This window comes from Hyperolius riggenbachi, chromosome 2, assembly GCF_040937935.1.
Source record: "Hyperolius riggenbachi isolate aHypRig1 chromosome 2, aHypRig1.pri, whole genome shotgun sequence".
In the NCBI taxonomy this organism is placed as follows: Eukaryota; Metazoa; Chordata; class Amphibia; order Anura; family Hyperoliidae; genus Hyperolius; species Hyperolius riggenbachi.
Window position 1 is genome coordinate 524714806 of NC_090647.1, and position 12549 is coordinate 524727354.

General features: G+C 45.4%; 1 protein-coding gene across 1 annotated transcript in view; it reads left to right on the forward strand.

Annotated features, from left to right (window-relative positions):
• LOC137545265 (ubiquitin carboxyl-terminal hydrolase 16-like) overlaps positions 1 to 12549 on the forward strand; it is a 129220-nt gene that overhangs the window by 8893 nt on the left and 107778 nt on the right. The window contains exons 3-8 of the mRNA XM_068266383.1: positions 1822 to 2003; positions 5001 to 5104; positions 6589 to 6692; positions 8984 to 9171; positions 9267 to 9362; positions 11162 to 11295. Of these exons, the coding sequence (XP_068122484.1) occupies positions 1822 to 2003; positions 5001 to 5104; positions 6589 to 6692; positions 8984 to 9171; positions 9267 to 9362; positions 11162 to 11295 (808 nt within the window). The remainder of the gene's footprint in view (positions 1 to 1821; positions 2004 to 5000; positions 5105 to 6588; positions 6693 to 8983; positions 9172 to 9266; positions 9363 to 11161; positions 11296 to 12549) is intronic.

The following is a 12549-nucleotide window of genomic DNA, read 5'->3' on the forward strand; positions in this document are numbered from 1 at the left end:
ATAGTATCATGTCCTACCATATTATTATTATTATTATTATTATTATTATTAATATTTGTATAGCATTGGCATCTTCTTCAGCATTGTACAGAGTACAAAGTCATGTCACTAACTGCCTCTCAGAGGAGCTCACAGTCTAATCATTAGGATACAAAACAAATGAAGAAAAGAATACCCCCACACAGGGCTGTGGAGTCGGTACAAAAATCTTCCGACTCCTCAGTTTATGAAACCACGACTCCAACTCCGGGTACCCAAAATGGCTCAGACTCCGACTCCTCGACTCCGACTCCTTAGTCTAATACTTAACAGGGCTGTGGATTTTGTACAAAAATCATCCGACTCCTCAGTTTATGAAATCAACAACTCCAACTCCGTGTGCCCAAAATTGCCCCGACTCCTCGACTCCGACTCCAACTCCGACTCCACAGCCCTGCCCCCACAAGACCTACAGTCATGCCAAAAGTAACTAAGGCCACACACACACACCAAATTTCTCATTTAATTCTCAGCAGATTCAGTCACTATGGGAACCAATGGGTGTTTTGTGATTTGGGATGTGGGCGAGAGACAGGTAAACACGGGAAGAACATGCTAACTCCATGAAAATCATGTCCTGGGTGATATTTGAAGCTGATGCTTAGTGGGATTTGCTTTCTTAAAACAGAAGGTATTTGCAATAATTCAGCTTTAGATAATCATCTCTAGTTAACCACTATGCACTGCTACTGATTATGCAAATTATCTCTTTATGCTCCTGAAGCCAGGCTTACATCCAGAACTGCTGGTGTATAGCAATCCTTTGGCTTTAAATTTAGACTTGCATTGCAGTAATTAGAGACGAGCTCAAAGCCCGACTTAACATACAGATTTCCAAGGATCTGAGATTTCAGATTAGCTTGGAGTTGAGCCCTTGGTGTCACAGGGCAGGAGGACACAAAGGGGCATAGAGTAGGACACAAGGAGAACAGAGGCGGACACATGGGGGACACGAGGTACAAAAGCGTCATAATGCACAAGATACACTTTCACCATGGATGCACCAGGTTTAGTGCTTTTTTCCCCTGGTTTTTGTCCTCTAAACCTAGGCGCATCTTATGGTCAGGACCATCTTATATTCCGAAAAATACGGTAAGTCTTTCCCCTGAGTCCATGGCAGCCTGGAGGGAGAATAGTAATTAAAGCGGATCCGAGATGAAAAAGTAACTATAACAAGTAACTTGTCTATATATCTTATCTAAAGTTTAGATAGTTTACACAGCAAATCTAGCTGCAAACAGCTTCAATAGTTTATGATTATTTATTCCTGTGATACAATGAGGGCAGCCATGTTCTGTTTGTCACGCTACACTGAGGCAAGCTGATAGCATCTCCAGACATCAGCCTGTGGAAAATTTCACTCCCCCCTCCTCCTCCCCTCTGCCTCTGAAATCTCTGGCTAGTAACCTTCTCCTTCTGCCCAGACTGAGCTCCCATGAGCACTTGCTACCTGGGACTGAGTGCCAAGGCTCTCTGAAAAGCTATGGGCGAGGCTTGTTTAGTTTATAGGGAATTAGAGTATTAAAACAAAACAAAAAAAGTATTTGGCTTGAGGAATGCCCTATAAACTATATGAAAGGAACACAGTTATGCAATGAGTAAAAGTTTATCTCAGATCCACTTTAACGCCAATGTGGCTTTTGCAGGAACAAGGTGATCCGTTTTTTTGGCTTCACCCTGTGTCCAAATTTCTCGGCAACGTTTTTTCTTGTATGCACCGTTTAGCCCTGCTAGACACTTACCTCCACTATATAACCAACAGCTGTATATTTGCCTTTTCAGAGCCAGCATGTAAGCACCTGCGGAAGGGCCTGGACGATGGGGAGGTGAGGAGGGCGCTGGTCAATGTGGACTGGACTCTTTGCCAAGACTGCCAAGCCGAGACCAAGGAGAAGACAAATAATGAGGAAGAGGAGCCTAAAGAAGAAGGAATCATCTGGCTGTGTCTGAAATGTGGGCATAGGGTGAGACTTACACAAACACACATATACACACATACTTGAATGCAGTGTGCAACGTATGGCCTGACAGGCTGCCCCCCCCCCCCCCCAAACTCTGTAGCACCTATAATTGCCTATTTGAAAGAAAACAACTGGATATTACGCTGCACACACACACACTCAACTTCTTTTGTTGGCCATGGTGAGGTTTGTTCTGCATGGAACCTGTCCTGTTATGTCTTGGTTACAGTGCTGCAGCTCAGTTTTCAGGTTGTTTGCAATCTTCTAATAGCCTAGCCCTAGGCTATCTTTATGTAGAGCACAAGTGTTTCGAACTCCAGGCCTGGAGGGCCAGATCCATGCCCGTGTTTAGGATTGACTGAGAAAGAGTCATGTGTTCTGCCTGATGGACCACACCCTTCCTGATTCAGACCCATCAATTAATTTGAGCTGTGTCAAAAATATGTGAGGACCTCGGTCCTCGAAGTATCGGTTTGGCATTCCTGATGTAGAACAACAATTATTTAAGATTTTTAAGAAGCTATGAGGTTCCCTATATATTTGCACTATTAAACAAGCTGTACGCTGACTGCATTATATCATATCAAAGTCTCATGTCTTTACAAAAGATATAATAAAATACTTACAAAAATGTGGGAGATGTGCACGCACACACACACATACACACAAGCACATATATACACACACACACACACACACACACACACACACACACACACACACACACACACACACACACCGTCCTGTGCCGCCCATGAGAGGGAGGCTGGAAATCACTGCGGAGCAAACCCCTGCCCCCCGCGCTAAACCAACATAGCCGGCGACGATCAGACCCCCCCAGCAGGACATCCTCCTAGTGGGGAAAAAAGGGGGAGAGGAAGTCTGGTCGCCCTGGCTGCAATGTGATCTGTGCTGTGGGCTGGAGAGCCCACGCAGCACAGATCAGTGAGAAATAGCCCAGTCCTGAAGTGGTTATAGGATTCCCGAAGTGTCATGATGAGATAGACATGTGTATGTACAGTGCCTAGCACACAAATAACTATGCTGTGTTCCTTTTTTTCTTTCTCTGCCTGAAAGAGTTAAATATCAGGTATGTAAGTGGCTGACTCAGTCCTGACTCAGACAGGAAGTGACTACAGTGTGACCCTCGCTGCTAAGAAATTCCAACTATAAAACACTTTCCTAGCAGAAAATGTCTTCTGAGAGCAAGAAAAAGATAAAAAGGGGAATTTCTTATCAGTGAGGGTCACGCTGTAGTCCTGTATGAGTCAGGACCAAATCAGCCACTTGCATACCTGATATTAAACTCTTTCAGGCAGAGAAAGAAAAAAAGGAACACAGCATAGTTATTTGTGTGCTAGGCACTGTACATACCCATGTCTATCTCATCATGTCACATGTCACTTCAGATATCCTTTAAGCATGGCTACTGCCTGAGGGAAGAAGCTGTTCTTATGCCTGAAATATTTTGTTGCCACTGATTGGAATCTTACTCCATGCGCTGGAAGATGGAGTGAGCAGGGTGAGAGGGGTCAGAGGCAATCTTGGTTGCCATCTTTCTGATAGAGTAAAGATCCATCAGGGAAGGTAAGCTACAGCCAATTATCCTTTCCGCTGTAGTCTCACCTTTTTCTAGTACGGAGCAGGAGCTGAACCATACAGTCATTGATGATGCCATGATTGTTTCAATGATCACAGTGTAGAACTGCGCCATTCGTTTTTGGGGTAGGCCAAGCTTTTTCAGCTGCCGTAGGTGGTATATCCTCTGTTATGCTTTCTTGATGATAGTGACAGTATTGTTGCCCCATTTTAGGTTTCGAGATTGTCCACCCAATAAACTTGAATGACTCTACCTGGGTTACTGTAGGTCCATTTATGGTTATGGGGAGATCTCCTAAAGTCTATTATCATCTCCATGGTTTTAAGAGCATTTAGTTCCAAGTTGTTGCTGCTGCTGCTGCTGCTGCTGCTGGGACCCGTTGTACCCTAGTAACGGTGTTGCTATATTAATGGCATTACATAAGCAATGCTCACGATACTTTAAGGACATCAGAGGTGAACATAAACTGAGAAAAACAATTGTATCTGTCCCCCTTCTCCTAAAAATTACTTTTTTAGATATCCCACGGTTTTTTATATTTTATATATCTAGTTTTTAAGTTTTTACTGTTTCATTGTCTCTGCTCAATGGCACCTTCAGTGAAATATTCCATAGCTAAAATCTATGAATATTCACCCTTTTTATCTCTTTCCTGCTCCAGGAAGCCATTTACTGACGGGAAAGTATTTTATGGCTGTAATTACTTATCAATGAAGGTTATGCTATACTCTGACCCAGTCCCGACCCAGATGGAAACTGTCACTTGCATACATGATATTTAACTCTTTCAGGTAGAGAAAGAAAAAAAAAGAACACAGCCTAGTTATTTGTGTGCTAGGCACTGTACATACACATGTCTATCTCATCATGTCACATGTCACCTCGGTTGTCCTTTGAGTAACATGGTTCGGGCTATTGGCATAACTCGCGGTAACCTGCTGCCAGTAGTAACAGTTTGTCTGCTCACAGCAATATTACAGCAGCTTCATGCACACGCACATTCCAGTGTAATTAGCAGGACTGACCTGCTTAGTTTCTAGGGAAAAACATGCTGAAATAAAATCTAGTTTCTAAATTATAATAATAAATAGCAGGCTTTTTTCAGCTGCATGATGACAAATATAAAATATTTTACATTTATTTGGGCGGGGGGTTTTCCACACACAAAAAATGGCATTAGATGGAAACATTGAGTTGTTTTTACATGGGAACAATGCAGGCAGCTGCTCGTCCTATAATCATGGACCTTATCCTGATCACAACATGTTACTTTTTTTTATGCAGACTTTGCTTTCTGCTTACTGAACACTCTTTACTTCTCACCTGTAGCTTTGTTCTATCTGCCACTGTTACGTTGTTGTATCACCTGTTCTAACAGACCTGTTGTGCTGATATTGCAGGGGTGTGGCCGGTACTCGGAAAGGCAGCATGCCCTGAACCATTACAACACGCCCAGATCAGAACCGCACTGCCTGGTTCTCAGCGTGGGAGAGTGGAACGTCTGGTAAGGCTCTTCTCTCTGTTTAGGGTGTATGCAGTGCAGTTTGGCAAAACATTAGCAGTGTGAGCGCTTGGTTGTGGTGCATAGGCTAGCGTAGTCACCGGGGTGATGGTAATCCTCTTCATTTTAAGCGGACCTGAACTCAGAACTTCCTCTCTGCTGTAAAAGGTAAGCAACAGCATAATAACCTCTAAAGAAAAACATTTCTTTTGTTATAGCTGATACAAATTCCGCAATAAAGCTGCAGTGTGTCTACTTCCTGCTTTCAAGGAAGCAGAAATAGGATTAACATCCTGTGTTTACAAATTCGCTGCTCTGCTGAGGCAGCCAGCTAACACAGCTCAGAGATCAAATTACACTTGTGATTGGTTACAGATGAGGGGAATTAGATAGGCTAAATTCTCTAAATACATACAGGGGGGGTTCTGTGTTTTCCTTCTGTCCTGTGCTAGACTTCAGGTCCACTTTAAAGGACAACTGTAATGAGAGGTATATGGAGACTGACCTATTTATTTTCTTTTAAGCAGTACCAGTTGACTGGCTGTCCTGCTGATCCTTTGTCTCTAATACTTTTAGTATGAAGCAGTAAGGAAAAAGGAAAGCTGGTAGGTAGCCTCCTACCTTGGCCCTGACATCACACAGTGGGAGGGGCTTCACCACAATATCAGCCAAACAGTGCCCCCTGATGGTCTGTTTGAGAAAAGGAAAAGATTTCTCATGGGAAAGGGAATATCAGCTACTGATTGGGATGAAGTTCAATTCTTGGTCACGGTTTCTCTTTAAGTGACAAGACAATATATTCTGTACAGCACTGTGGAAGATGTCGGCGTTATATAAATAATAAATAATTAGCTGCCCTACGCCTGTTTAAAAACGGGCTCTTGGTCCTTCACCACCATGCGCGCGCTCCCATCGCGTGCACCCACACCGCCCGCCTCCTGCCCCACCTGCGTCCTGTCCCAACGGCTGTGTTGGTGCAGGACATGCGCAGTAGCGCAAAAGCACTGACAGGGACAGGATGCAGGGACACTTGTTTTTTATATTGAGATAATAACCAGTATATGTGCTTTGTATAGTGGTAAATTGTTCCTCTCAAACTGCGGCTGTCTGTGGCAGGAAGGAATGGCTGAGAACAGCTGCAAATTGGACGTACGGCCCATAAGTCTGTTCTTCACTGACTTGCATTAACCTTTAGGCGGGGTTCACGCTTATATATAAAAAAAAAAAGGTCTAATTTGCGAAAACACGTTTGTCACACATTACACGTATTTCAGTACTATTACATCTTCTTTGTGATTCTTCGTTTTCAAATTTTCTACATTTAAAATTCAGTAGACAGGCCATAAGAATGGGTATAATTTACTGGATCCTTCTATATGTCACTGTGGTGCTGCTCATCTAGATTTATGTAGATAATATGAAATGCTAGATATTTTTGCACATCATTCATGCTCTTTGTGATAATTGTCTCCTATTGCCACCTGCAGGTGTTACCTCTGTGATGAGCAGGTTCACTACAGCAGCTCCGGCCGCCTGCAGCAGCTCATCACTCACATCCAAAAAAAGACAAAAGTAAAAGTCCCCAAAACAGGTTTGTAGTGCTATGAAACTGATTCTGTTTTTAAAGGGACTCTGACCTCTAAAAAGAAACAAAATTGGTACCCCCCTGGGGCTTTCTGCAGCCCACCGTAGGTCGGGAGGTTCCCCGGCGTGGTCCTGGCTCCTCTCCCGGTCCCTCCGCAGCATACCGCACTGCCGACACCCGGGCCGGGTGTCGGGCTCCCACTTCCTGAACGGGGACGCTTTTCGTCATTATGCCGGCTGCTGCGCGTCAGTATTGTGCATGCGTGGTTAAATCGCGCATGCGCAGTACTGTCACGCCGGCCACCGTGATGACGCGCAGTGGCCGGCGTAATGACGAAGAGCGTCCCCGTTCAGGAAGTGGGAGCCCGACACCCGGCGCGGGTTTCGGCAGTGCAGTATGCGGCGGCGGGACCGGGAGAGGCGCCAGGACCACGAAAACAAAGTTTTACACTTTTCTACACAATTTTACACTTTTTTTTTAAAGACTGGTTGGCCTGAGTATTGCTTAAAGTGATCCTGAAATGGTTCACTAGCCCCTATTTATACTTACCTGGGGCTTCCTCGAGCCCCATGAGCACCGTGTCCTTCCTCACTGTTCTCTTCAGCCCCTCCATTCTGTCGATATGACCCCCGAAAATCCGGGTAGTCACAGGTTGTTGTGCATGTGTGTATTGGCTGCCTGTCCAAACCCCCCCCCCCCTTCTCCATTCCCCCCGGAGTGCTCCAGGGGACGGGAGCGTGGCAGGGGCAGGGAACGACTGACTGGCCTACAACTAGTAGCTAATGACTGGATTACCGGGAGTCATAGCGCCAGAACGCAGCGGCCAAGGAACATCAAAAACCCCATGTCAATACAGCATTATCAAACCGACATAAGGGGTTTACCTCTATATAGCTGTAAGACACTATTTTTTTTTTTCTGAATAATGATGCGCTTTACTGTATAATTAATACACTTTACTGTATAATTGTAAAACGTCTGTAAATTAGTACTGAAAGCACATTGCACCTGTTTATAAGTACCCCTGACTAAGCTACTTTTATGGGATGAAACATGTTGGGTTGTGATGGGTTGATGTGTTTACACTTGTGACCATTATTCTTATCTGGGACAGAGGGTAAACCCCTAATGTCGGTTTGATAATGCTGTGTAGTCTTTGCCGTTGCCCTCCCCCCGGAGTATTATTTAAGCAATAATACTAGATACCCGGGCTGTGGAGTTGGTACAAAAATCTTCCGACTACCACCAACTCAAACTCCGGGTACCCAAAATGGCTCCGACTCCTTCGTCTAATACTTACCAGGGGTGTGTATTTTGTACAAAATCATCTGACTCCGACTCCCGACTCCGAGACTCCACAGCCCTGCTAGATACTCAGGCCAACCAATCTTTAAAGAGGTTCTGTGGGGGTTGTGGAAGAGAAAAACGGACACTTACCTTGGGCTTCTATCAGCCCCGTGCAGCGGTAATGTCCCACGACGTCCTGCTCCCATCCGCCGTTCCCCACAGCCGGCACCGGGCTATTATTCGTCTGACATACAGACGCATAATGCGCGTTGCCGTGCCTCCGCTCGCGTCATCTGAGGCTTACTGCGCAGGCGCAGTACAACGGAGCCTTGTACTGCGCTTGCGCAGTAAGCTTCCGATGGCGGAAGCGAGCAGGTGCGCGGCCACTCTAGCGCAGCTGCAGTTGGATCCCATGCCGCTTAGACCGGGGCCGGCGGCGGAGAACGGCAGATGGGAGGAGGACGGTGTGGGACATTACCGCTGCACGGGGCTGATAGAAGCCCAAGGTAAGTGTCCGTTTTTCTCTTCCACAACCCCCCACAAAACTCCTTTTGAAGGATTTGTTAAAGGCTACGTTTAAATCTCTTCTGTGGTAAGTGTAAAATTGTGTTTTATGTACAGTAGTATAGCCAACTAAGAGTGAACACACTGGTCCAAGGGACAGTTTGGGGTGAGTGAACAAACTAAACATAAAGCACCATCAATCTAACATGTTTTGTCCCTAAGAGAGGGGCTTTGTCTGGGGATAGCATGAGCAAAATGTAAAGGGAACTAGAAAACCTCCCCACCAATGTGAGAGAGCTGTCAGATGTAGTGGCTCAGATGCTGTTCTTGTTCACGACCACACTCCCGTCTGTACGAGCATGGCCGTATTGTGCATGCGCAAGTATGGTTGACGCTTGTCCAGTAGCATTCCTTGAGGTGAATACCTGTAGAATGAATTGATCACCTAATCAGAAGTCCTTTGCAGCTGTTTGGAAAATGAGATTTTCCTTTTGTGTTTCCTGAAGTAGTTCAGTCTAACCAAGACGATAACAGAAATGATAACAAGCAGGAGGCGGAACAGGAAGATGTGAAGAAGATAACAAATGTAGACAAGGAGGACAAAGCAGCCAGTGCTCCGAATGACAGCAAAGAGGTGACTGTGAAAGGGCTCAGTAACCTGGGGAACACGTGTTTCTTCAATGCTGTAATGCAGGTGTGTAGGAGAGCTGTGTATACATTGTAAGGCCGGACGTACACACTTATTCCATGCTCATTATAATGTATGAACCTTTCTGCTGCGTTTTACAGAACTTGTCACAGACGCCAACTCTACGAGAACTTCTAAGTGAGGTGAAACATCTGGAAAGAGCTATAACGGTCCAAGTACCTAGCAATTCTCAAGCGGTAAGTCTTCAAGGAGGACCTGTTGCCTACACCCTGGGATTTTTTGTTCGATCGTTGTGAGGAGCAAAACCTTTTCCTAACATACAAATATCCCAAGCCAGGAAGATAATTAATTTGAGCCTATCAGAGCCAGTGGCTGCCTGTTTGCGGCTAGATGCTTTGCTTGGCTACATTTAATAGCTTATTATAGCCAAAGGCTGACTGTTATCGGCTAGAGGCTTTGCTTGGCTAAATTTCATTCCACACCTGGGTTAAGGGACATTGGTACGTTAGGGTAATAGTTCATTTTTGGCTGGATGTAGGTAAACTGTGGTGGTGATATTATTATTTAGTATTTACTGTACTTTTTTGGACTATTAATACTCATTTTTTGTAACCCAAAAGTAGGGAAAAAAGTCACTGCATCTTTTATAACCCAAATGCAGGGTGTTCCTGACTTGTGAACGCCTGCCAATACGAACCTCCAACCCGCCGCAATGTCGTGGACTTTCTGTACTGTGCCCATGCAGAGGAGGCCACATGGGGACAAACAGAGAACACAGGGGGACACAAAAGGGCATAGAGGAGGACAGAGGCGGACACATGGGGGACACAAGGTGGACAGAGGAGGACACAAAGGGGGATAGAGGAGGACACAAGGGGACACAAAGGGACATAAGAGGAGGACACAAGGGGGACAGAGGAGGACACAGGGAGACAAAAGAGGTACAAGGGGGCATGAGGTACAAAGAGAGCACAATCCACAAGATGCCCCTTCACCATGAATGCACCAGGTTTAGTATATATTTTTTCCCCTGGTTTTTGTCCTCTACACCTAGGTGCCTCTTATGGTCTAGACTAGAGCGTCTTATAGTCCAAAAATATGTTATATAGCGCTGACATCTTCTGCAGGGTGGGGGCAGATCTTGGGAAAACCTGCAGTGTGCATAGGAGTGGGAAATAGGCAGGGCAGTTAACCAGCCTGGCGGTATGGACGAGCTCAGCTCGTCCATTACCGACGGAGGCTGCCGCTCAGGCCCTGCTGGGCCGATTTTCACCAAATAAAAAGGTGCACACGCAGCCGGCACTTTGCCAGCCGCGTGTGCTACCTGATCGCCGGCGCAGGCGAAAGAGGGTTCCCCCCCCCCAGCCGCCCAGCGCAGCCGGACCAAACAGTTCCGGCCAGCGCTAAGGGCTGGGTCGGAGACGGATGACGTCACTCCGCTCGTCGCCATGGCGACGAGGAAAGCAAAACAAGAAAGGCCGCTAATCGTGGCCTTTCTTGTTACTTCTGATCGCCGGAGGCGATCAGAAGTACGTATCGGGAGCGTCCTCTAGTGGGCTTTCATGCAGCCAACTTTCAGTTGGCTGCATGCAATAGTTTTTTTTTTTTTTTAATTAAAAAAAAAACGTCCGGTCGCCAGCCTGGCGATCTTAATAGAACGCCAGGCTGGTTAAGCAAAGGTCATTGGAGGACTGGAGGGAACGGCCTGGCGTATACCTGTGAACAAGCTCCAAGGTGTAGGTAGGGTAGGTTTTGTGCACAGATTTAAAGGCCATAATTATCCGTTTTTAAAAACCTCTTATTCAGGAGGTATGGAGGAGTAGTTTGTAGCACAGGGTATACATGTAACAGGCTATTTGATCTCAGCAACCTCCCCCATCCTGTCATTAATAAGATGGAGTCTGTCATGACAGATTCTGTCATTTCTAGCTTAGGTTCTCTTTAAAGTAATGTCCGCATACACCTGGCTATGTGGTGGTTGTGCCGCCTTCTTTATAGTTGTGGTTAACGTGAGGGTTGTTTGTGTGTGTTTCAGTTCCCCCGGGAAGTTAAGCTGGAGCAGCCGCCAGGACCCCTGACTTTAGCCATGTGGCAGTTTGTCACTGAGATGCAGGAAACCAAGAAAGGGGTGGTGACGCCTAAGGAACTCTTCACTCAGGTCTGTAAAAAGTGAGTATGGACTGCAGCGCCAGCAGTAACATGGAAATACTGGGGGCACATCTAGCTACCTATAGGAGGGGCATACAGGGGGCTGATGTGGCTACCTCTACTGAGGGGGTGAAATCATATACTGTAGAAACATCTAATACTGGGGGAATGTCTGCTATCTATACTGGAGCAGGCAGAATTTGGGGAAGGGGCCCAGTTTGAAATATCTGGTGTTGGAGAATCTTGGCCGACCCCACCAGGGGAGCATACGGGGATGTCGTTATTCTTTCAGGGAAAACTTTTTGAGAGTTGGACCACGGGTCAAATGGGGAAATGTTATACGGGAAAAAGGAATTATGGGGATGCAGTGAAAACTATTATAATAAAATATACTGTTTATCCACACCTACTGTAAGGCCATGCCTAGTTTTAAGACCACACTCTCTACAGAATAAAATTATTAATTCACCTCCCCCAACAACCTTTTCTCCCTAATTTTTACCTTTATTATTTTCTAATTTCAAAGTGAAAAGCAAAAATCCACCTTTATTTCAGAACCAAATATCATCACCAGTTGTGAGAACTGGGAGAAATAGCCATATAAAATAAGTGCTTTGTTATCTACAGTAGCACTTTTTATTTTTAAACTGGAATTGGGAAAAACTGAGATGTTTTTTCGTTTTTTTTGTTTTTTGTTTTTTTTTTCCCCTCTCCTATTAAAATATGTGTACTAAATATTTGTTGGTTGCTGTGGGCAACAACACTACACCTTTGTTCGGCACCATATCACAGAACCTGTGATAACTTGACACTCATCACAGCAACAGCAAACGACATAGAACTGTTTGAGGTCTTCAAAGTTTAAGGAGTTTATTCAGCAAAACAGATATACAGGTGTGTTCATCAGCAATCTTCGTTATATGTTGGTTACCTCAGCGAAGCAATCAATCTGTAGCAAGTCATCTTAAGCGTTTCATGTTGTTGGTCCATCCCTTGTGAATTGACCAGGCTTTATCTTACGAACATCTATGCTACGTTCTGGAAAGTCAGCACTTGGCTATATACAGCATACGGATAAATTATGTTACAAGAAGTTAGGTAGTGAATAGAAGTAAAGTGGGAGTGGCTCTCTGGAGCCCATGTCAGCTATTTTATGCTAACCTCTAAAGCGTCAACTGTGACATCACCTGGCAGGGACGGACCAGTCGCCCATCGCCTGCAATTGGCTGCGATAGATGACACTGTCCGCGCCTGCTTAGATGGGAAAAGGCAAAT